This window comes from Rhineura floridana, chromosome 19, assembly GCF_030035675.1.
Source record: "Rhineura floridana isolate rRhiFlo1 chromosome 19, rRhiFlo1.hap2, whole genome shotgun sequence".
Lineage (NCBI taxonomy): Eukaryota > Metazoa > Chordata > Lepidosauria > Squamata > Rhineuridae > Rhineura > Rhineura floridana.
Genome location: NC_084498.1, coordinates 24,284,389 through 24,306,879, shown reverse-complemented (window position 1 = coordinate 24,306,879; position 22,491 = coordinate 24,284,389). Strand labels below are relative to the sequence as shown.

General features: G+C 47.5%; 1 protein-coding gene across 1 annotated transcript in view; it reads left to right on the top strand.

Moving 5' to 3' along the window:
- The window catches only part of GCN1 (GCN1 activator of EIF2AK4), a 70,870-nt gene that overhangs the window by 12,039 nt on the left and 36,340 nt on the right, over positions 1–22,491 (top strand). The window contains exons 11-30 of the mRNA XM_061603257.1: positions 781–909; positions 1,982–2,032; positions 2,957–3,055; positions 3,895–4,068; positions 4,195–4,347; positions 4,692–4,784; positions 5,747–5,822; positions 6,890–7,049; positions 8,720–8,909; positions 9,040–9,164; positions 10,016–10,194; positions 11,046–11,139; positions 12,472–12,585; positions 13,266–13,464; positions 14,709–14,864; positions 15,337–15,518; positions 16,471–16,551; positions 18,369–18,512; positions 19,754–19,881; positions 21,805–21,994. Of these exons, the coding sequence (XP_061459241.1) occupies positions 781–909; positions 1,982–2,032; positions 2,957–3,055; positions 3,895–4,068; positions 4,195–4,347; positions 4,692–4,784; positions 5,747–5,822; positions 6,890–7,049; positions 8,720–8,909; positions 9,040–9,164; positions 10,016–10,194; positions 11,046–11,139; positions 12,472–12,585; positions 13,266–13,464; positions 14,709–14,864; positions 15,337–15,518; positions 16,471–16,551; positions 18,369–18,512; positions 19,754–19,881; positions 21,805–21,994 (2,717 nt within the window). The remainder of the gene's footprint in view (positions 1–780; positions 910–1,981; positions 2,033–2,956; positions 3,056–3,894; positions 4,069–4,194; positions 4,348–4,691; positions 4,785–5,746; positions 5,823–6,889; positions 7,050–8,719; positions 8,910–9,039; positions 9,165–10,015; positions 10,195–11,045; positions 11,140–12,471; positions 12,586–13,265; positions 13,465–14,708; positions 14,865–15,336; positions 15,519–16,470; positions 16,552–18,368; positions 18,513–19,753; positions 19,882–21,804; positions 21,995–22,491) is intronic.

The following is a 22,491-nucleotide window of genomic DNA, read 5'->3' as shown; positions in this document are numbered from 1 at the left end:
ATTTAAGCTCATTCATTTCTATGGGTGTATTCTGAGTAGGACTTAGTTGAATACAACCCCAGGGGCGGAGGGGGGAGAGAGAGACCAGCCCTGCCTAGCTTGCACTGTTTTTGGATCAGGCTGAATGAGGGCTGCAGCCGAGAACCAATGCCATAGCCCAGCGTTGGAGCATCTGCTTTGTATGCAGAAGGCCCCAGGTTCAGTCCCCAATGGCATCTCCAGGTAGGGCTGGGAGAGACTCCCTGTCTGCAACCCTGGAGAGCCACTGCCAGTCAGTGTAGACAATACTGGGTTAGAAATGAGAAGGCCCAGAAAAAGAAAATGGATTTTAAAATAAAAATAAAAACACCAAATTTCCTCCCTGCCCATTTTTCCCATTTTTTTATTTCCCCCCCCCCCAATTTTTTGGAACCCCCTGGAAAAATATGGGATCCCCCCAATAATTTTAGGTCTTTTCTGGGCCTTCACATCTCTAGGCTGGGCTAAATGGACCAGAGGTCTGACTCGGTATAAGGCCTACTCCCTATGTTCCTTATCTTTTCATTGGTTTAATGGCTTAACCAACCCAGCCTTTCCTTGACTGATTAGCAGGGGCCAATTTTAACAGGTAAAAACATTTTAAAGGTGTGGATGGGGTGTGTGCTTATTTTTCAAGGAGATGAACTAGGCTGCAGTCATCATGCTCACATTTCTTCTCTCTCCCCCCCCCCCCCTTCTCACTTGTTAGGAAATACAAGTATCCCATAGCTATGAACTTTTGTGTTTGTCTTTTTTTTTTAGGCCAATTGAAATCCAACAGTTCTCAGCTGATGGATGAGGCCATAGTAGCATTAAAGAATTTGGCTCGGCAGTGCAGCGACCCATCAACGGTGGAGTCACTTGGGAGACACCTCTTTGCTATTCTGGGCGGTGAGTGGCTCTTGGGGGAAGGACTTTGATCATTTGCTTCCTGTTGTCTTGGGTCACATCCACAGTATACATTGAAAGCACATGTATTCTCCCAAAGAATCCTGGGGATTGTAGTTTATCCCTCAGAGAGCTGCAATTCCCAGCACCTTTAACAAACGACAGTTCCCAGGATTCTTTGGGGGAAGTCACATGCTTTAAATGTATGGTATGGATGTGGCCTTGATTGCTGGTACATCTCTTGTGCCGCTTACAGCTGCTCTGGATGATATCCGTATCATTCATCTAATATTAGTCATACTCGGAGTAGACCTAACAAAATCAGTGGGCAAATAATGTAAGTCTCTTGGTTTTGCTGGTCTTCTCTGAGCTTAGCTGGATATCCCCCTGTGCTCTGTGGGCATCTTTTTCATGGTGCACCTCACCTCTATGTGTGGGTCTGAAATGTGGGAGTTGATCAGTGGCCAAGGTAAGCAGGCAGACTATTTACATACCTCGTAGGCTGCGTACACACCATACATTTAAAGTACATTCCCACCACCCCCAAGAATCCTGGGAACTGTAGTTTGTTAAGGGTGCTGGGAATTGTAGCTCTGTGAGGGGTAAACTACCGTTCCCAGGACAAACTCGTTCCACAAATTCACACACAACCACTTTTCTTCTCCCTCCCTTCACATGCGTGAATGAACAAGCCAGGAAGTCTGCAAATAACTGTATAGCTTCCTATTATGCCCAAATCGGGAAACTATGGTCAGCGGCTTCTAAACAAGCCAGGATACGAAACCAATTTTAAAACCACGGCTTCATAGCCTGGTTCATTTGGAAGCTGTTAGCCGTAGTTTCCTGGTTTGGACATAATGGGAAACTGTATAGCTACCTGAAGACCCGTGTCCCAGTTTGCATGGAGAGAGGAACAAAGCGGTTACGTGTGAGGACACAAGGCTCATTCTTACCTTGGCTTATTAGTAAACTGAGATGTGGTTGTCCATCCATGGCTAGGGTGTGTAGATTTGGTTTTGATGGCCAACTGGCATCGCTCCAACCCTGTTAATTAACCCATACTTCTTGCCGATAGGTGCTGAGGGAAAGCTAACGGTTGTGGCACAGAAAATCAGCATCCTCTCAGGTAAGGGTGCTGTAAGAGGGCCGTGGAATATCTTGCAGTGAGAGCTCATACATCTCCTGCGGGGCAGACTCTGGATTTCCCACCTTTCATTTTACCAGCGCATCTTTCCATGCTCTCGCAGAGACAGCTGAACCATACAAAGAATGTCTAGGAGAAGCATTTATTACTCTTCTGTTATTCCATTTATATCCTTCCACAGACTTTGAGGCACAATACCTGGTTCCTTCCCCCCACCCCCGTACGTACACACTTTTATCCTCCCAACAACCCTGGGAAGCAAGTTAAACTCAGAGGGCCGATGGTCCAAGATTGTCCGGTGGGCTTTATGGGATGAGAGAATTTCAGCCTGGGACTCTGCAGTCATAGTCCAGTGATTGAGATGAAGCACCACACTGGCTCTCCAAAACATGGCTTTTTTTCAGCTAATAGATCTGTGCCCTACGTGTACTTCATAGAGATGTGAAGGCCCGAAGGGAGAAAAACAAAAATTGGGGGCCCTCTTTTTGCCCCTGGGTTGCCCCTGTTTTTTTCTGGTTTTTCTTGAAAAATGGTGGGGGAATATGAGGGGGGGAAGTCCCCCCCCCCCGAATTTTTCGGCTTCTTTTCTGGGTTTTCACATCTCTAGCACATTAAGGATTTTTTTTTTTTAGAAAATGCAAGTCAAACTTGCTAAATCTGATTTCCTTTGGTTTTTAGAGTAGTGGGGAAAATTCTAGATCCTCCCCCCCTTTATTTAATTTTTTTTCTGGAAGTCTCGCATCGCTGCTATTCCCAAAGGCAAGTTGGAAAGCAGGAAATATTTCAGTAGGTCATCTCCAATGTAATAAAACTCAGTTCCTACAGAAACACATCCTTTTTTTAAAAGTTTTTGAAATGTAAAATAAAGAGATGTCATTCTAATCTAGCAACTGTTGCTGCGTTTAGGGATTGGCAGCTGTAGCCATCATGCAGTTTCTGGGCCATCAAACCAAGTTGTAAGCGCAACCATGACAGAACTTTTCATCCCTTTTCTTCAGCAGGAAGGTAAGGAATTTTCCTCTTGCCTGTTCTTTGTGTGCTAAAATGTAGAGCCCTCCAGAACTCAAAGGCAGGCCACAAATGCATGAAAAGCCATAAACCAGGAATCACAATAAGATAAGTCACCCCATAGTAGTCACTGGGGCAAGATATTGCCACCATGTTACCCTGCTGCTGAAAGAATTGCTTTGGCTGCCATTCTGCTACTAGGCTAAGTTCAGGGTGCTGGTTTTGATGTATTACACAGCTTGGGACCAGGATACCTGAAACACTGTCTTACCCCTTATATACCCAGTTGGTCACTGTGCTGTGCAGGTGAGGGCCTCCTGTCAATACCATCTGGGGTCCACAAAACATAGGAAGCAGATCTTTAGTGTTGTGGCACCCACCCTTCAAATATTAGGCAGGCACTGTCTCTGTTGTCTTTTTGGCGCCTGCTGAAGATCTCGCTCTTCCAACAAGCCTTTTGAGTAGAGATCTTTATCCCTGTCTGCATCTGTGTTGAAATTCTTTTTGGATGTTCTAATTGTTTTATCGTTTGTGTTTGCCTCCCTGGGCTCCTTTGGGAGGAAGGGTGGGACTATATAAACTTAATTGATAATAATACGAAAGGCAACCGATTCATAACTGCACAGCAGGGCAAGCCGCTATGAGAAGAGGATGCTGGCCAGATGGTCCTTTGACCTGATCCAGCAGGACTATTCTTAAGTTCGTGTGCTCTGTCAGCTTCAGTGATGGGTGATGATCATGGGTGGCTTCAGTGGAGAACACATGGCAAATTGATGGGTTGTGGGGTTTTTGCCTCAGTTTCCCCCCCCTTTCTCACTTTCTCTCTCTCTCCTCAGTCCACGAAGGCACTTTGGTGCACGCCATCTCTGTCCTCGCTCTCTGGTGTAATCGGTTCACCACCGAAGTGCCCAAGAAGCTGGTGGAGTGGTTCAAGAAAGCCTTCAGCCTTAAAACCTGTACTTCGCCTGTAAGGCACGCGTATCTCCAATGCATGCTGGCATCCTTCAAAGGTAAGCTTTGCCCTCATTCGTGGGCGGCATCTGCAGCAGAGGAAAACTGTTCTGTGGCATCGCCGAGTGGGATTTTGGGGAAGGGCTGCTTTGACTTGGGTACGTTTTTTCTTTCGGCTTTTGCAGGCAACGTACTTATGCAGGGAGCAGACTTGCTGCCGGTGCTGATCCAGACGGTTGAAAAAGCAGCAGCCCAAAGCACTCAGGTTCCCCTGGTGACAGAAGGAGTCGCAGCAGCTCTGCTGATTTGTAGGCTCTCGGTAGCAGATGCACAAATAGGTGAGATTCCCAGGATATCTTTTCCTTTTTTTCTTTTTTAAGAGATCACTTTCCTTTTTGACAGGGATGGACTGTTGTTAGGAAAGGTAGGCAGAGATTAAATATGTTAGCAGAACTGCATAATTTGGATGTCTCTCTCTCTGTCGCTACTCCTTGCTCACTCCTGTGGTCTTCGCAGTTCTACAATCTGGTACAGAATTATTACTGCAACTCTCGAGATCGAGGTTGGTAGAAATAAATAAAACTATATGCCATGTAAGAGGTGCTTGCTGTGCCGTTTGTGGCTTCTTTTAGTCCCATACGTGGCACTGATTCTCCCTCTCCCCCCCCCCCCCACTTCCCAGACAACAAATTGAACAGCTTCTGGCCCCTCATTCTGGATGAGAAAAAGCAGATCTTCACTTCTGAGAAGTTCCTGCAGTCTGCATCGGAGGAGGGTGAGTTGCAAACCTTTCCTTTAAGGGGTCATCCTTTGCTTTTGCAAAACGGTTCCCTCAATAGGAACTAGACACCACTGGGCTCCCCAGATTCACAGGCCTGTGTATTTTGGGCTTTGGGGAGCTGCATGTGCTGCTGTTCCGCTGCTTGGAGGAATTGGGCTGAGACAGAGTATTTTCTAAAAATTATTATTACATTTATATCCTGCCTTTCTTCCAAGGAGCTCTAGGTGGTGTACGCGATCCTCCCCACTCCCCTTTTTATCCTCACAACCACCTTGTGAGGCAGATCAGGCAAAGAGCCAGTGGCTGGCCCACGGTCACCCAGTGAACTTCATGAGCAAGTGGGGATTTGAACCCTGGCCTGCCAGGTCCTAGTCCGACACTTTAACCGCTGCACCCCACTTCCTGTACAGAGTAGTCTGCAGAATGTTGCCTTGGGGCAGAGTAGCTTTTACAGACTTTTACATGTCTCCAACCCTCTGCTTAGGATCCTTGCACAATGGGTTGTGTTGCCTGGATGGTTGCTTTTAAAGGATTAATACCCACAGCTCCACCTCTGTTATTTCCTTGTTTCTTTGGACCAAAGTCAAATTATTTTTTTAAAAAGTCTGAATACCTAAGCTATAAAACAGAATAATTAGGGCTGCGGGACTGAGGTTCCTCACTGCTGTTTTAAACGCATACCTTTTGCAGCCATTAAGAGGGTTAACAGAAGGAGAAGCTGTGATTCTCTGGAGGAACTTTATGCTCCTCTGAGGAACTGGGATATATTTATTTTATTTATGTAACAAAATTATATCCCGCTTGATTGCAAATAGAACCTCTAAGCGCTTCATAAAAAACCCACAAAGCAAACATTAAAATTGTAGTGAAAGACAAATGTTGAAAACTTTTGCTTTGTTTTTCTGCTGGCTTCCACATGATTCTGTGTTTTTTCCCTGCTCCCTGCCTTCCTGCAGCAATGTGCACAGTTCTGCAGCTGACAGAGCGCCTCCTCTTGGACCAGGAGCATCGACTACCCGGTGCTAAAGTCCAGTAAGTACAACTTGTTTGGTTTGCTTCCCCTGCTCACTCAGCGTCTGGCCTCTTGAGCAGCCCTTGAGGTTATCCCTTCAACTTGGCACAAGAAGCTGAGATGTTTTGCTTCTCAATTGTGCCGTTGGCTGCTCGCCTCCTTTCTCTGCCTAGGAAACTGCCTTACGCTGAGTCTGGCCATTGGTCCATCTACTTCAGTTTTGTCCACACTGACCGGCAGCAGCTTTCCAAGGTTTCAGATAGTGGTCTTTCCCAGCCATATCTGGAGATTGAGCCCTGGGAGCTTCCTCATAGATCCTTTGCCCTCCGGCTACAGCCCTTTACTAAACTGAGTCAGACTATTGGTCCATCTACCTTAATATTGGCTACACTGACTGGCAGCAACTCCTCAGGGTTTCAGACAGGGGTCTCTCCCAGCCCTACCTGGAGATGCCAAGGATTGAACCAGGGCCAGATTTACGTACAAGCTACAGCTTAGGACCTCGCATTACGAGGGGCCTCGCGTTAGAAAGAAAGAAAACGTTTACAACATTGCCACCAGGAAACCATAAACATCATACAAAATGAAGATAATTTTTGGTAGGTATTGAATATCATTGTTGCGGCTCGCTTGCCGACAACAGGAAACAATTCTATAGAACCTCGTACACATGCAGCCTTTTGGATTCTTGCAGAAAACAGCCCGTGCGTATATATAAATTATATCTAATTTATATAACCTTATATTATATTGTTTAATTGTGTTATGTGTTTGACAAACTCCTAAACAAAGGATGTGCACAGATATAACTTGCGTATTTAATATCTGTATTACACGACTATCAAATTCCATTTAATTGTACAGTCCGTATTTTACATTTAAAATTTTTATTATTTGTTGAAGAGGGAAGGGCCTCACTCATGTTATAGCTTAGGGCCACAACAAGTTTAAATCCGGTCCTGGATTCAACCTGGGAACGTTTTGCACTCAAAGCATATGATCTGCCGTTGAGCCATGGCCTTTCTCCTTTCTCTTTTCCTCCCACTGCCCAGAAAAAGGTTACCTTGTTTTCTCCTCTTGCTTTCAGGCAATATTACAAAACTCTGGCTGCAGTCCTTCTCAGCCGGTCGTGGTGTGTCCGAAGGCTCGCCCAGCAGACTGCAAGGAAGCTCTTGTCTTTGCCCAGGGGGTTCAAGTTGGCTTACGGGCTCTTAGAAGAGCTGAAAGCAGTTCTTAGCTCTCATAAGGTAATGCTTTTTTTGGGTGAGGTTGGGTGTTTTCTCAAAGCTTTCAGTGAAAATCAGGGTGCAGAGTAAGCCGGTTCACGGATAGTTGGCAGTGCGGCTTCAGCATTTAGTCAATTCATTTTAAAACCTTTTTAATGATTAAAAAGCTGTCCTTATTAATTGGGAAGCAAACTTTTTTTAAAGGTAATGTCAATGTGAGTAAGTAGGCACAATCCTAGGAAAGGCATTTCCTCTTATCTGTCTCGCAAGAGAATGCCTGTTCCAAGATGGGTCTGCATGCTTCATCGAAAAACACATAAACTGCAAGTGGGGAAAAGTGTGTCCCTCCAGATGTTGATGGAAGTCAATCTCCCATCAGCCCTAGCTAGCATGGCCATTGCTCAGAGATGATGGGAGTTCTGGTCCAGCAACTGAAAGGTCACAGGTTCCCCATCCCTGAAAGAAAGTTTCCTGGTGTTCAAAGTGATGGGTTTTAATACATATGCAGATTTAATCAGATAATCAATGGAAACATTTGATCCATTAACTTTATTTATTCAGATTATTTCTTTAATCAAGTGACAGCCCTAAGTGTTCATGAATATTTCTTCAGATTAATAGTTACTAATTGGATGTATAAAATCTGGTGGTTGGGTTTAAAAAACAACAACCCAACAATTATAAAGATGCTGAACTTCCAAGTCAAACTTTAACAAGTCAGTTACGGAGCAAGTGGCCAAATTCTTGAACTTGGCTATTTGTATTACATCTTAATGACTGTTTGATAGTCTCCAAACTGACTATCTGGTGTTTGGTCCTTTGTAATTTTTTTAAAGTATTTCACTTATTTATATATATTCCATTTATATTTTTTAAAATGAGGTTGTAATAATATTACCTGTTTTCATCCGATGATTCAATGGTCTCTTGACTAATAAAATTTGTTTAAATAAGGGTCCCCCTAAGTGTCCTAGAAGTGGGTTTTCCAGTATGTGAATGGGCAGTAAGTGTCACCCATGTGAGGGGGTGGATTTGCCCTCCCAACACTGGTATTTCTGCTGCTTACGTGGATGAGGCTGGGGCAGGGTTAGAGTGACTGTGCAATTGGGGCTTTTACAGGTGCGCTGGTGGGAGCACTGGATTAACGTTGGTGGCCCCACCGGTGCACCCTCATCCCCCCACTCCATCCACATGAGCAGCAGACCCGGTGTCAGAAGGGCAGCTCCACCTCACCCCAGGGTCACTCCTGGGGACAAGTGAGGCTATGAAACAACAAGCCAGGAAACAAAAGAGAGAAGGGAAGGCAGCAGAACTCAAGGAGCCCCTGCCCAAATGCTTTTTATTTATATAAAAGTAACACTCCAAAAGGAGCCCTCTGTCTTGAAATTCACAAAGGATAAGACTCATCAGTGGCTACCAGCCATGATGGCTGTGTTCTCCCTGCAAGGTTGGAACTACTGTGCCTCTGAGTACTGCAAGCGGGGAGAGTTGCTGTTGCGTTCAGGTCCTGCCTGTTGCCTTCCTGGAGGCATCTGACTGGGCAATGTGCTGCTGGCTTGACCCTGCTAAAGCACCCCTTCAGATGTCCTTGTGCTCTGCTACATTTTATTCCATGAGGTTTTAACCAGCATTTCTCTCTACCCTGGCGCTTGCGTCCTTTATCGTTTTGCCTTATTTCCGTTATTCGTCAGGTCCTTCCCGCAGAGGCCTTGGTCACCGAGTCGGGCGAACTGTCAGAACAAGGGAAAACATACATCCCCCCTCGCGTCCTTCAGGAAACCTTGTGTGTGATCTCGGGCGTGTCGGGGCTGGAGGCGGATCCAGAGGAGAGAGAAAAGCTAGCCTTGGAAATGTTGCTAGTAAGCAGTCACCCGTCTCTAGGTGAGTAGAAGGGGGGAGTTGCAGTTGGGTCTGTGGCATGAGAGGCATGCGCTGGGCCTCTTGTAAGTCTCTGTTGTTCTGTGTCATATTATATATATATATATATATATATATTGTTTCTGCCTTTCAGTAGCAGGTCAATCGGGCCTTTGGCCAACCCTTCTAACTAAGATGAAGCTTGACCCAATCGACTTCATCACCAAGCATCTGGAAAAGATGTTCGACCGAATCGTCACCCAGAGCCCCATGAATAAGGTGACCGGGTTTGATCCTTGGCCAAAAGCTTGTCAAGGGCATCCATCCTTGGACCAAGTGGGGGTGGCCAAGAGAGTGTGGAGCTGCCTTAGGCTACGCAGACTGCTGTCCACCTATCGCTCAGCATTGTTGATTCCACAGCTGGGGAACCCTTTTTGGCCCAAGAGCCGCATTCCACTTCTGGGGAACCTTCCAAGGGCCATGTGTCAGTGGTGGGCAGGGCCAGAGGCAAAAGTGGGCGGAGCAACGGATGTAAATTTCATGTTTGCAGAGTAGGCTGGTTTATTCACCCACCACCCACCCCATATTCTCCATCCAGACAAGCAGGAGATGTGATCGGAGTTCAAGGGCACTTTCAAGCCAGGCAAAAACATGCACGGAGGGTGTGAAGCAGAGGGACAGTGAGGAGTATTAGGCCTGGAGGGCTCCATTCACCCCTGGGCCTGAAGTCCCCCAACCCCTGGTCTGCTCTTAACAGGCTCTCCAGGGTTTCAGAGTTTCGTGACCTGCTTCTTGGAAATTATAGTTGGAGTTGGCAGGGATCAAACCTGTGGCCTCCTGCATGCAGAACATGCTCTCTACCGCTGCTTTGTGGTCCCCTCCTTAAGTGTTGCACAATGGAGAAACCCCCATCATTGTCCCAGGAGCATCGTGTGTTTGCATGACTTTAGACTTGGGAATTGTGGGTTGAAATCTTGACTGTGCTGTCCACGTTGCAGGTGGATGCTATAAAGAGTGTTGGAAATCAAGGTTGCACCCTGCCCTGAGTACTGAGAGACTCTTAAATGGCTCCATGATCCTTGACGGTGGCTGTTTTTCCTCTTGTCCCCTCCCCTCCCCTTCTTTTGCAGTCGTCCCTGAACGCAGTGGGCATGCTGTCTGCCCTTTCTCCCGGCAGAGTCCTCCCTCAGGTCATCAGCGCCATCTCCACCTCTTTGGAAAACCCAGCATTGTGTCTTGTGACCCAGGAGGAGTTTGCCATCATGCAGACACCCGAGGGGGAGCTTTACGACAAATCCATCTTGCACAGGTGAGAATGAGCACTTAAGGTACAGGAAGCTGCTTTATATCAAGAGAGACCATTGGTCCATCTAGCTCAGTATGGTCTACCCCAGCTGGCAGTGGTTTTCGTGGGTTCCAGACGGAGTCTTTCCTGGCCCTCCATGGAGATGCCAGGGATTTGAACCTGGGACCCTCTGCATGCAAATCAGCTGTTTTACCAATGAGCTATAGTTCTTAGTTCCTGATAAGGCTGCCTACCACCATACTTTTAAAGCATATTTCCTGCCCCCCACCCCAGAATCCTGCATCCTTAGTAGTTGAAGTGTGTTGGGAAGTGGTGCTCAGTGAGGGCTAAACTACATTTCCCAGGATTTTTTTGTGGGGTGGAGGATGAGCTTTAAATTTTACAGCCTAAGATAAGCTTCTGGCAGGCTGTGACAGATTTGCAAAACCCTTTCAGGTTAAAATCCCTCGCGTCAGCCATGACCTGTGTGTCACTTTTGGGACAGTCCAACCTTGCGGATATAAACCGCTAAGGCAGGGATTCCCAAACTGTGATCTGTGGACCACTGGTCGTCTGCAGGCTTCATGCAAGTGGTCCAGGGCGCGTCTATAAAAATACAATTAAAAATCATACAGAATGTGGCACAATTGCTGCAACAGGCAGAAAAGTTATTAAGGAGTCTGCCAAGACCCTCAGCAGCTTTCAGGTGATCCGTGAGGAAAAATGTGTGGGAACCATTGCACTAAGCTTTATTTGTGTCTGTGTGTGTGTGAGAGAGAGAGAGAGAGAGAGAAAACAAACTAGCACAGTGTTATATTAAAGGATTTCTGTGATTCACTGAATCGCACTAATGCCTCCCTCCTTTTCTGTCTCAGTGCTCAGCAGGATAGCCTGAAAAAGGCCAATATGAAGAGGGAAAACAAGGCTTATTCTTTCAAGGAGCAGATCATTGAGCTGGAGCTGAAGGAGGTGAGGTCTCGCGTGTGATGGACAATGTAAAGGAGGTCCAGTTTGATGTGGTGGGTAATGTGTTAGGCTTGGACCAGAGGGGAGCTTGGTTCATCTCTCCACTTGGCTCTGCGGGTGGGCTTGGGACAGGCATAATTCCTTGGCCTGAATGATGTCTCGGGGGATAACAAAGGGAGAATTCCATGTAAAACCACCCTTCTTGGAAAGGAGGGTGAGAAGGCAAATGAAGACAAAAATGAGACTCCAAACTTAAGTAGCCAGGCTTGTTTATCCATAATTAAGCCCCATCTGCACTATATATTTAAAACGCTTTTATACCACTTCAAACAATCACAGCTTCCCCAAAGGAATTCCGGGAACTGTCGTTTGTTATGGCTGCTGAGAGTTGTTAGGAGACCCCTCTTCCCCTCACAGAGCTAAAATTTCCAGAGTGGTTTAACAATCAGTCCCTCTTCCCAGGCAACTCTGGGAACTGTAGCTCTGTGAAGGGAATAAGAGGTCTCATAACAATTCTCGGCATCCTTAACAAACTACAGTTCCCAGAGTTCTTTGCGGGAAAGCCATGGCTGTTTAAAGTGGTATGATACTGCTTGAAATGTAGAGTGCAGGTGGGGCCTTAGGTGAGCCCACAACCTTGATTCCTGCACTACTTTGATGTTTGGGGGGGATTAATTAATGCCCCCTATTTATTTAATTATTAAATTTATATCCGGCCCTTTCTCCCAAAGGGAGCTCAGGGTGGCAAACAAATGATAAAATACCAAAAAAATAACATCTTTTAAAAAATCTTGTAAGATATCTTTTTAAAAAATTCCAGCGTAGATGTAAACTGGGATAAGGTCTCTACTGAAAAGGCTTGTTGAAAGAGGAAGGCCTTCGGAAGGCCTTCAGAAGGCGCCAAAAAGACAATGGAGATGGCGCCTGTCTAATATTTAACAGGAGGGGATTCCAAAATTATTGCCTGGGTAGTCTTGGTCAGAGCTTGTGCTTCTACAGCCTGCTCTGTTGCAGGTTAGGAATAGAAATTTAGGTTTCTAGAATTCTTTTATTACTGTTGTTGTGTTTTATGGACTGGTAAGTTGCTTGAGACTACACTAACAAGGGAAGGATAAATGCAACAAACAATGCTAATAAATAAATCGGATTTCATGAAGCTGGGTGGTGGTGGTGGTGCTGCTGTTGTCTTAGGCTCATCTGTCTCCAAACACAACTTCCAGGTCTCTCTGTTTCCCGCCCTCCATCGTGGCCATTAACTTAGAGCTGCTTGAGCTCTTTTGCGGTATCCTCCTCCCCCCCCCAATATAACAAAATTAAATGTTTTGTCTTCTGCAGGAGATTAAGAAGAAGAAAGGAATAAAGGAGGAGATCCAGCTAACTAGCAAACAGAAGGAGATGCTGAATGCCCAGCTGGAGAAGGAATCTCTGACCAGGAAGCAATTGAAAGAGGCAAGCTGGAGTCTGACTAACTCTTTGGGGCCCAACTTCATTGTATATATGAAGCTAGCAAAACAGCCACTGATACGACAGGCACGATGTGTGGAGAGGAGAGACTTGTATATTGCAAGGATCCCTGGGGGGAGGCACAGTATATGTGTGTGTGTGTGTGTGTGTGCATCCCCCCTTCAGCGAGGACTGGCCCACCAAGGGCCAGAGTTGAAGGTATTACATTGGGCAACAACAGTGTCCCCACCCAAGTGCTGTGCTTCACTCCTGTCCTCCCAAAGTAAAGCTCTTGGAGACACTGTTGGAGTGAGGCTAAATTTATTCCGTGCCCCAGGTTGAATCCATTGAGTGGGGATCCTGCTCTTAGGTTCATAGTCCTTTCCTGAGTGCTGTTTCTTGGTTACACTGATTCATTTGTTTCTCCTTAAGCTATCACAAAACAAAAGTGTAACAGTATATAGTTGTGCCCCCACGTCACAGAGGCCCAACTGGCCTCAGCCAGCAGGTGGGCATATAGTGTCGTTGGTCCCTTGCTATGGAACACGCTTCCAGCAGAGATTTGGCAGGCGTCTTCACTTTTGACATTTCAGGCGTCTCTCCAAGTTGGGGTCTGCTCAAGGCTTGGCGATTTCTTGTCGGATTATCTTTTGTCATTAACGCTCCCCTGCGGTGTTCTCTTGCAGCTTGACGATGAACTGGAATCTATGCTGGGTCTTCTGGATGCCGTTCTAAAGAGGAACCCCCCTGGTCTCTCCCAGTACATCCCTGGTCTCATCGGTTACTTCCTGCCACTGCTAAAGTCCCCCCTGGCTGCTCCAAGGGTTAAGATCCCTTTCCTTTCCTTGGCATCCTGTGTGATGCCTGATCGGTTGAAGACTTTTGGTTAGTAGTAGTGGGGTGTGTGTGCGTGTGTGCGCGCAGAAAAAATCTTGAAAGGTTCAACCATATTTAGTAGCATAAATCTGATTGCAAAAAAGCACAGATTGGGGGAGCCAAAAGGGTGCTTTCTTCCAGAGGCTGTTGCTGGACTGCAGCTCTCGTCGTCCTTGACCATTGGCCCTGCTGGCTGGGGCTGATGTGAGTTGGAGTCCCATAGCACTTGGAAGGCCCTCTGTTCGCTACCACAAGCACAGACGACTGCCATTCTCAAAAAAAATCTCATTGCCTTATACGTCAACTTTTTTCACGAATGAAAGGTGTAAGCCTAATCCCAGTTGCTGCCCAGCGAGGGTTAGTGGACTGTCAGGGGCACCACTGCATCTGTAGCCCTGCTGAGCATGCCGGGTGGCGCAGAAAAGGGGGCAGGCAGAAGGCTGTGCCCCCTGGAGAGGGTGCAGTGATTGGGCCACTTGCTGTCCTGTGATGAGAGTGGATTTCGCTTGGGAACCCAATGGATCCCAGGCTGGCTCAGTTCCTCCCTTGGAACTCCACATTTCAGGGGGTTTTTTTGCTGGATGCTGCCAGTAGCCTTATAATTCATAATTAGGGTCAACAATAATACCAAAACATAATCCCAGTAAGGCTACTTCCTGCTTCTTCCTTTCAAAACTTGGAAGCCAACTTTCCTGGTTTTTTGTTAATTTTTTTGCTTTTGATTGCATTTTGATATGTTTTTCTGCGAAGCGCTTTGGGATCTTTTGGGAGTGAGGGAAAGCTGAAAGGCAATACAATAGGGTCCCGCTTACCGGTGCTTCGCATTCCGGCGTTCCACTAATACGGCGGGAAGAAATTCCCCTTTTTAAAGCCGATTTTGCGACATTTTTGTGTCATTTTCGCGCGACGGCCCCATTATAGTCTATGGGTTCCGCTTTACGGTGGGGGCCTGGTCCCTAACCCGCCGTATAAGCGGGGCCCTACTGTACGTGGAAGTAACTATATTTCTGGAGATTACTTTGGCAACTCAGCCATTACTGCTGGGGCAGTACAAGAATGGAACCAAAGACCTAGGGAGGCGGTGGGCTCTCCAACACGTGTGGCATTCAAGAGGCAGCTGGACAGCCACCTGCTGGGTATGCTTTAAGGCAGATTCCTGCACTGAGCAGGGGGTTGGACTCTGGGCCTTATTATGCCACTTCCGACTCTACCATTTTACGATTCTAAGACCTGTTGCGTTCCCCCTTTTCCAGGTACGGTTGTGAGTCATGTGACCTTGAGGATGATGAAGCCAGAATGTGATTTGGACGAATCCTGGTGCCAGGAGGAGCTGCCCACTGCTGTGACCAGAGTCGTGAACTTGCTACACGTGCACGCTGTGCCGGTCCGGATGAGCAAAGGAGAGGCAGGTGAGGAACCACTTGGATTTCTCCCACCAAATCATTTTGCTCTCGTCTTGTCTACCTTTTGGCTCTCTGGATGTTAACAGAAGTCTCTTGTGGCTTCCTTCTGCATACTTAGGAAGCTGCCTTGTATTGAGTCAGACCTTTGGTCCATCTAGCTCAATAGTGTCTACACTGACCAGCAGCAGCTCTCCAGGGTTTCAGACAAGGGAGCTTCCCAGCCCTACCTGGAGATGCCATTGAGGATTGAACCTGGGGCCTTCTGCACTCCAAACAGGTGCTCTGCCACTGGGCTACTACCCTTTATGAGAGCAACTGATACCCCATGCAAAGCCATAATCAGCAATAGTCCTACACGTCCGTCAGAATGGAAAGGTGGAGTCCTTAAGTCAGGGCTCGGCAACCTGTGGCCCTCCGTTCATTTCAACAGGCCTCCTGCGGCTAATGTCTCCCCATCTCTTCTTTCTGCCCGCTGCAGGTCCCATGCCGTTATCTGCCCCAGCCTTTTCCTTGGCATTTCCTCTCCTAAAAATGGTGCTGCTTGAGACTCCCAGTGACAGCGAAGAGGAGGAGGAGCTCTTGGTCAAGGTTCTGCAGACCATCACAGTTCACGCCCAGCTGAGGTCGTCCCCCAGCAGCCTGAGTTTGCTAGTGGATGAGGTCAGTGCTGGCCGCGGCACTGCTTCAGCTTCACAAAGCAAGCAGCTGTTTTTACTGCGGGGGGGGGGAGGCTTCTTCCTCACCCCTGAGTGAATTCTGATGCACACCACAAGAACAAATGGAACATAACGCGTTGACACTCATGCTGTCCTCTTTTCTGTTTTCCTGCCTCGTCTGAACCCAAATACAACATAGCAGTCCCCCAGTTTGAGTTCTCCCCTGACAGCTAACTTCCAAGCACGCTCGACCCGTATTTATAGGAGCACAGGAAGCTGCCTTCTACTGAGTCAAACCATTGGTCCATCTCGCTCAGTGTTATGTACACTGACTGGCAGCAGCTCCCTAGGGTCTCGGGCAGGGAGCCTTTTCCAGCTGTGCCGGGAGATAGCGGGGATTGAACCTGGGACCTTCTGCATGAAAGGCAGCCACTTGGGCTATGGTTCTTTCCTGACAATTATTTATATTTTTGCCCTGCTTTTCAGGATACAAATCCTTCTAAGGCAGATTACGAGTAACATCAATGAAAATAAAACCGCAATTAAAAATATCAAAACATAAGTGATTGGCATCCTTCCCGGCAGGCAGCTGGTAGTAGATGGCTCTGTGTGTGTGTGTGAAATCCGGATTGAGCAGTTTATAGGTGGTCTTCACCTCCCTCCCTCCCTGACCTGGAATCCTTTCCAGGGGGCAGAGTTCTTGGTGGTAGATGGCCCACTGAGGGGTGGGGAGGGGAAGGAAAAGTCCAGCTGCAGTTGGTGTTGCTTCCATCTTGCAACTCAAGAGTGCCCCCTGCCATGTTTCCTCACATGCAATAGAATGCATAATTCTCACTGCTCTACAACATCCCAAACCTCTCGGCTTGGTTGTGTGGTGATTTTTTCATTGTGCAGTTGTTTTTTAATGACAAATATTTGTGCTTCTCTGCCTACCCCCTCTGCTGGTCTTCTGTCAGAATGGTCCTGAGTTATTGCCTCGCACTGAGATGCTGCGACTCTTGACTAAAGTGATTGGAACAGGCTCTCCGCGCTTACAGGTATGCTGGTCAACAATCCTAGTACAGCAATAGCGAACTGATGGCTTGCAGGCCGGATCATGGGGAGAACAGCATGTTTTTCTAACCAACATGACCTTCCTTTTGACCTTTGCCATGCCCCTTCCCTGATAGGTTTCCGCCGGGCCTTGAAGACCTGGCGGATCCTCTTGTGGATAAGGAATTGGTTAAGAAGCAGAAAGCAGAGAGTAGGAATAAACGGACAGTTCTCCCAATGGAGGGCTGTAGAAAGTGGAGTCCCTCAAGGATCGGTATTGGGACCTGTACTTTTCAACTTGTTCATTAATGACCTAGAATTAGGAGTGAGCAGTGAAGTGGCCAAGTTTGCTGACGACACTAAATTGTTCAGGGTTGTTAAAACAAAAAGGGATTGCGAAGAGCTCCAAAAAGACCTCTCCAAACTGAGCGAATGGGCGGAAAAATGGCAAATGCCATTCAATATAAACAAGTGTAAAATTATGCATATTGGAGCAAAAAATCTTAATTTCACATACACGCTCATGGGGTCTGAACTGGCGGTGACCGACCAGGAGAGAGACCTCGGGGTTGTGGTGGACAGCACGATGAAAATGTCGACCCAGTGTGCGGCAGCTGTGAAAAAGGCAAATTCCATGCTAGCGATAATTAGGAAAGGTATTGAAAATAAAACAGCCGATATCATAATGCCGTTGTATAAATCTATGGTGCGACTGCATTTGGAATACTGTGTACAGTTCTGGTCGCCTCATCTCAGAAAGGATATTATAGAGTTGGAAAAGGTTCAGAAGAGGGCAACCAGAATCATCAAGGGGATGGAGCGACTCCCTTACGAGGAAAGGTTGCAGCATTTGGGGCTTTTTAGTTTAGAGAAAAGGCGGGTCAGAGGAGACATGATAGAAGTGTATAAAATTATGCATGGCATTGAGAAAGTGGATAGAGAAAAGTTCTTCTCCCTCTCTCAGAATACTAGAACTTGTGGACATTCAAAGAAGCTGAATGTTGGAAGATTCAGGACAGACAAAAGGAAGTACTTCTTTACTCAGCGCATAGTTAAACTATGGAATTTGCTCCCACAAGATGCAGTAATGGCCACCAGCTTGGATGGCTTTAAAAGAAGATTAGACAAATTCATGGAGGACAGGGCTATCAATGGCTACTAGCCATGATGGCTGTGCTCTGCCACCCTAGTCAGAGGCAGCATGCTTCTGAAAACCAGTTGCCGGAAGCCTCAGGAGGGGAGAGTGTTCTTGCACTCGGGTCCTGCTTGCGGGCTTCCCCCAGGCACCTGGTTGGCCACTGTGAGAACAGGATGTTGGACTAGATGGGCCACTGGCCTGATCCAGCAGGCTCTTCTTATGTTCTTATGTTCTTATGGCTGTTCAGGAAGGCCTATGGGATCTCTGGGTGGGTTGCTTTTAATATTGGTATATTAATTATTGTTGGTGGTTTTCATTGGTTTTTATTGTATTTTATCATGTACATGTACGTCGCCTAGAGTGGCCATTAATTCGGCCAGATAGGCGACTCACAAACAAAATTTTATTATTATATATTATTATTATGTAGTAGTTAGAATGTTGGACTAGGGCCTGGGAAACCTGGGTTCAAATCCCTACTCAGCCATGTGAATGGATGACCTTGGGCGAGTCACTGTCTCTCAGCCTAACCTACTTCACAAGGTTGTTGTTAGGATAAAATGGAGGGGGTGGGGAAGAGCCCTGCATGCCACCTTGCGCTTCTTGGAGCAAAAAGTGGGATATAGTCAGTCTGGTGCTGTAGTTCTTCCACTGTCTGATTTAAAGCTCTTGCCCTTTTGTCAGGTTTTGGCTTCCAATGCGCTGACCGCCTTGTGCGCCAGCAGCAGCGGAGAGGAAGGCTGTGCCTATGCGGAGCAAGAAGAAGTTGATGTGTTGCTCCAGGCCCTCCAGTCTCCATGCATGAACGTTCGAGATGCAGCCCTACGGGTCAGTTGGGGGATCTCCTTCCCGCTCAGACAGAGGAGGGTGTCCAGCGATGGGCGGCCTCCAATCTGCCACTGGAGAAGAGAGCTTGTAGAGCAGGAATGAGGAACCTCAAATGTGGCCCTCTAGGCCTTTCCCACCTGGCCCTCAGACTTCTCTCCAAGGCACACCTCTCACCGGCCTTGCTTTGTACCCCAAGTGTCACTGGGTGACGTCAGCTGATGAGCAGAATGTTAAATCCTGCTGGGTGCTGCTTTGCCAAAGCATTCCATGCGGGGTCATGATGTCAGATGATTGACAGATGGGTCGGCGGGGTGTGGAGAGGGAAAGATCTGGCCGGCCTGGCCAAAAAGCTTCCCTACCCGTATGTTGTAGAGGCCTCCATCTGAACAGTGGTGGGGAGTCTCCTCCGGTTTCACCTTTCCCCCACTGCAGAAGCAGAGCTGCTCAAATCTTGTACAGGTTCTGGCCTGGAGGCTTCTAGCTAGGAAGACTGTTTGGCCTCTCTTCCCTCCCTGGCTCGTTCAGCTAGTCTGCGCTAGTGATTCCTTCTTGTCTTTGCCAGTGATGCATCGCAGCGAGGAGGGCTGGCACAGAGTCGACAGGTGGGAGGCTCTGAGCTTACAGAAGTGTAAGACAACAGTCTTAACATTTTTTAAAAAACAGACTAAGAGCCACCCGTACACTATGTTCAAGATCAGAGGCCCTCCTCCAGGTGCCTACTCCGAGGGAAGCTCGGAGAATGGCAACAAGGCAGAGGGCCTTCTCATTGGTGGCCCCCAAATTATGGAATAATCTCTCTGAGGAGGTGCGCCTGGCGCCAACACTGTTATCTTTTCGACACCAGGTCAAGACTTTCCTCTTCTCCCAGGCATTTTAGCATGTGTTCTATATTGTTTTAAATATTTAAATTGTGTTTTAAATTGTTTTTAAAAGATGTATTTTAAATTGTATTTGTTTTTAGTTATTGTAAACCACCCAGAGAGCTTCGGCTATGGGGCGGTATACAAGTTTAATAAATAAATAAATATATTCAGGTTCCTCCCCAAAAGCAGAAGACAGTCTCCGGAAAGATGTCAGAGAATAGAGAATGGAATCAATCCTCGGGTGGGGGTGGGGGATCTCCTCCTTATAAGGGTCCCAGGCAGGGGATGGGGAAGGACGGGTGGGAAAGCCTTGCCCCTCCTGCTGGTCCCAAAGTACTCGGAGGTTTATATACTGACTTATCCTGTGCTGACCTTCAGGGTTTGATGGAGCTGCAGTTGGTGCTGCCAACGCCAGACAGTGACGAGAAGAACGGGATGAACCTTTTGCGCCGTCTCTGGGTGGTGAAGTTCGACAAGGAAGAAGAAATTAGGATGCTGGCAGAGAGGTGAGCAAAAGGGGATGCTCTTTCTATAGTAGTTAGAGTGTTGGACTGCGACCTGGGAGACCAGGGTTCGAATCCCCACACAGCCACGAAGCTCACTGGGTGACCTTGGGCCAGTCACTGCCTCTCAGCCTCAGAGGAAGGCAATGGTACCACTTACCATGAAAACCCTATTCGTAGGGTCGCCATAAGTCGGGATCGACTTGAAGGCGGTCCGTTTCCAGTTTAAACTAGTAGGAACATAGGAAGGTGCCTTATACTGAGTCAGGCCACTGGCCCATCTAGCTCAGTACTATCTACCCTGACTGGTGGCGGCTGTCCAGGATTTCAGGCAGGAGTCTCTCCTATCCCTCCCTGGAGATGCCAGGGCTTGAACGCCGGGGATTCTGCAAGCAAGGCAGATGCTCCACCACTGAGCTTATGGCCCTTCCTCCAACCGGGCAGCAACTCCCAAGGCACTAAGCCGGGGTGTTGCCCAGCTCTGCTAGCTGAGACCCACATAAATGGAGCTGCCAGGGACTGAGCCTGGGGCAGACTTCATACAAGCTCTGGGTCTTCTTCCCTAGGGTTACCCTTGAAGACGGTCCGGAAACTCCAGCTGGTACAAAACGCGGCGGCACACTTAATAAAGCAGACCCGCCGCCGCGATCATATCACCCCAGTGTTGATTGAATTACACTGGTTGCCAGTTGTATACCAGGCCCAATTCAAGGTGTTGGTTTTAACCTTTAAAACTCTATACGGTTCCGGCCCAGTTTATCTGAAGGAGCGCCTCCAGTATCACCAAATATGCTGCCAAACAAGATCAGCCTCACAGGACCTTCTCTCGGTCCCACTGACTAAGACAGCTAGGTTGGTGCGGACCAGGGAGAGGGCTTTTTCGATCGTGGCCCCCACCCTCTGGAACTTACTTCCCTTTGACCTTCAGCATGCCCCCTCCCTGTTGACTTTTCGCCGAGCCTTGAAGACCTGGCTCTTCAGGCAGGCCTATGGGATCTCTGGGGTGGGTTAGGTTTTACATTGTATTAATGTAAGATGGTCTTCAGATGAGATGTTATGATATTAATAATGTGATGATTATGTATATGAGCAGATTGTATTTTATATTGTATTTTATATTGTACGTCGCCCAGAGTGTCCGTTCAGTCGGACAGATGGGCGTCTGCTAAATAAAATTTTATTATTATTATTATTATTATGAAGCCTTTAACCTTCTGCCACCCAGGGATCAACTGAGCATTTCAGGGAAACCCATCCAATTTCTGCATGCCATTTTTCTTCTGCAAATCTGGGGTTTCTTCCCCTCTTCCCACTGAAGGGATCGTACTGTCCAGGTTTGCATATCCCCTATGATATACTGGCACCGTGCCATTATGGGATCTCATGGTCAGCAGGGGAGGAGGGTGGAGAGGAAAGAGTTTTCCTCTCCCAACTGTGAATATTTAGCGCGAATGCGCCTGCTGAAAGCAACAGCAGCAACAAAAGAGCAGGGAGGAACAGAAGAGGTTTGGTGGGTCTAATGTTTGCATGGTTCAAAGTAACCGTATCTGCATCATTTTTCTTAACTTGGCGTGTCTGTTCCCTGCGCAGGGAGACAGCCAGAACTCTGAAGCCTTACTGGAAATATGATTCAGACATTGCTTGCATCCTTTCAAAACATCCTTGCAGCCATAAGGGCTAGAATCTTGCTTTCTGTAAATAAATAGCAAAACTGAAATTTCCAAGAACTTGAATTCTGTGCCTTGTGCCACATTCGGCACTTCCACAAACCCATGGGATATGCCTGACCTGGACCATCTCCCACTGAAGCTGAAAATAAAAGAATATGCCTTGCACGCACAGTGCCTCCTTTATTATTGCCCGATGCAAGACAGGGGCGAGTCTTTGACATCCGGGGGATGACATTCCAACTTCTCTCTCTTGCAGGCTATGGGAGTCTATGGGTTTGGAGCTGCAGGCTGATATCTGTTCAGTCCTCATTAAGGACGTCATCCACCACGAGGAAGCCGTGCGCCAGGCTGGTGCCGAGGCGCTTTCCAAGAGCGTCGAACGGTATCGAAGCCAAACGAGGGACGTCATGACAAAACTGATGGAGATTTATCAGCAGAAACTCTATGTAAGCCCTTTGAGATGGGGGGAACTGCAGCAGCTCTCGGGGAGGAGTGGGAGACCTCAGGCCTGGGGGCCGGATGCGGCCCCCTGGGTCTCTTTATCCAGGCTAGGCCACACCCCTCACTTGCCCCTCTGTGCATTCCTTGAGTGCTTTTGCCCAACTGGAATATGGTCTCCATCTGCAACAACGTCTCTTGCTTCCTTGGATGGGTTTTCTCACCTGAGGGAGGTGCGGAAGGTGGCAGCACAAGATCAGGCCTTCTCAGTGGTGGCTCCCCAACAGTGGAATGCTCTCCCCAGAGAGATGTGCCTAGCACCAACACTGTCAACCTTTAGGCTCAGGCAAAGACGTTCCTGTTCACCTTAATTGGTGTTCATCTTTTATCTGGGTGGGTTAGGGCGCATTGTTTTTGTGATTTTGCAGGATGAGCACTTTTAGTTCATAAAGTTTTTTTTCTTCTGATGTATTTGTATGCTTTTTACAAAATTGTAAGTTGCTTA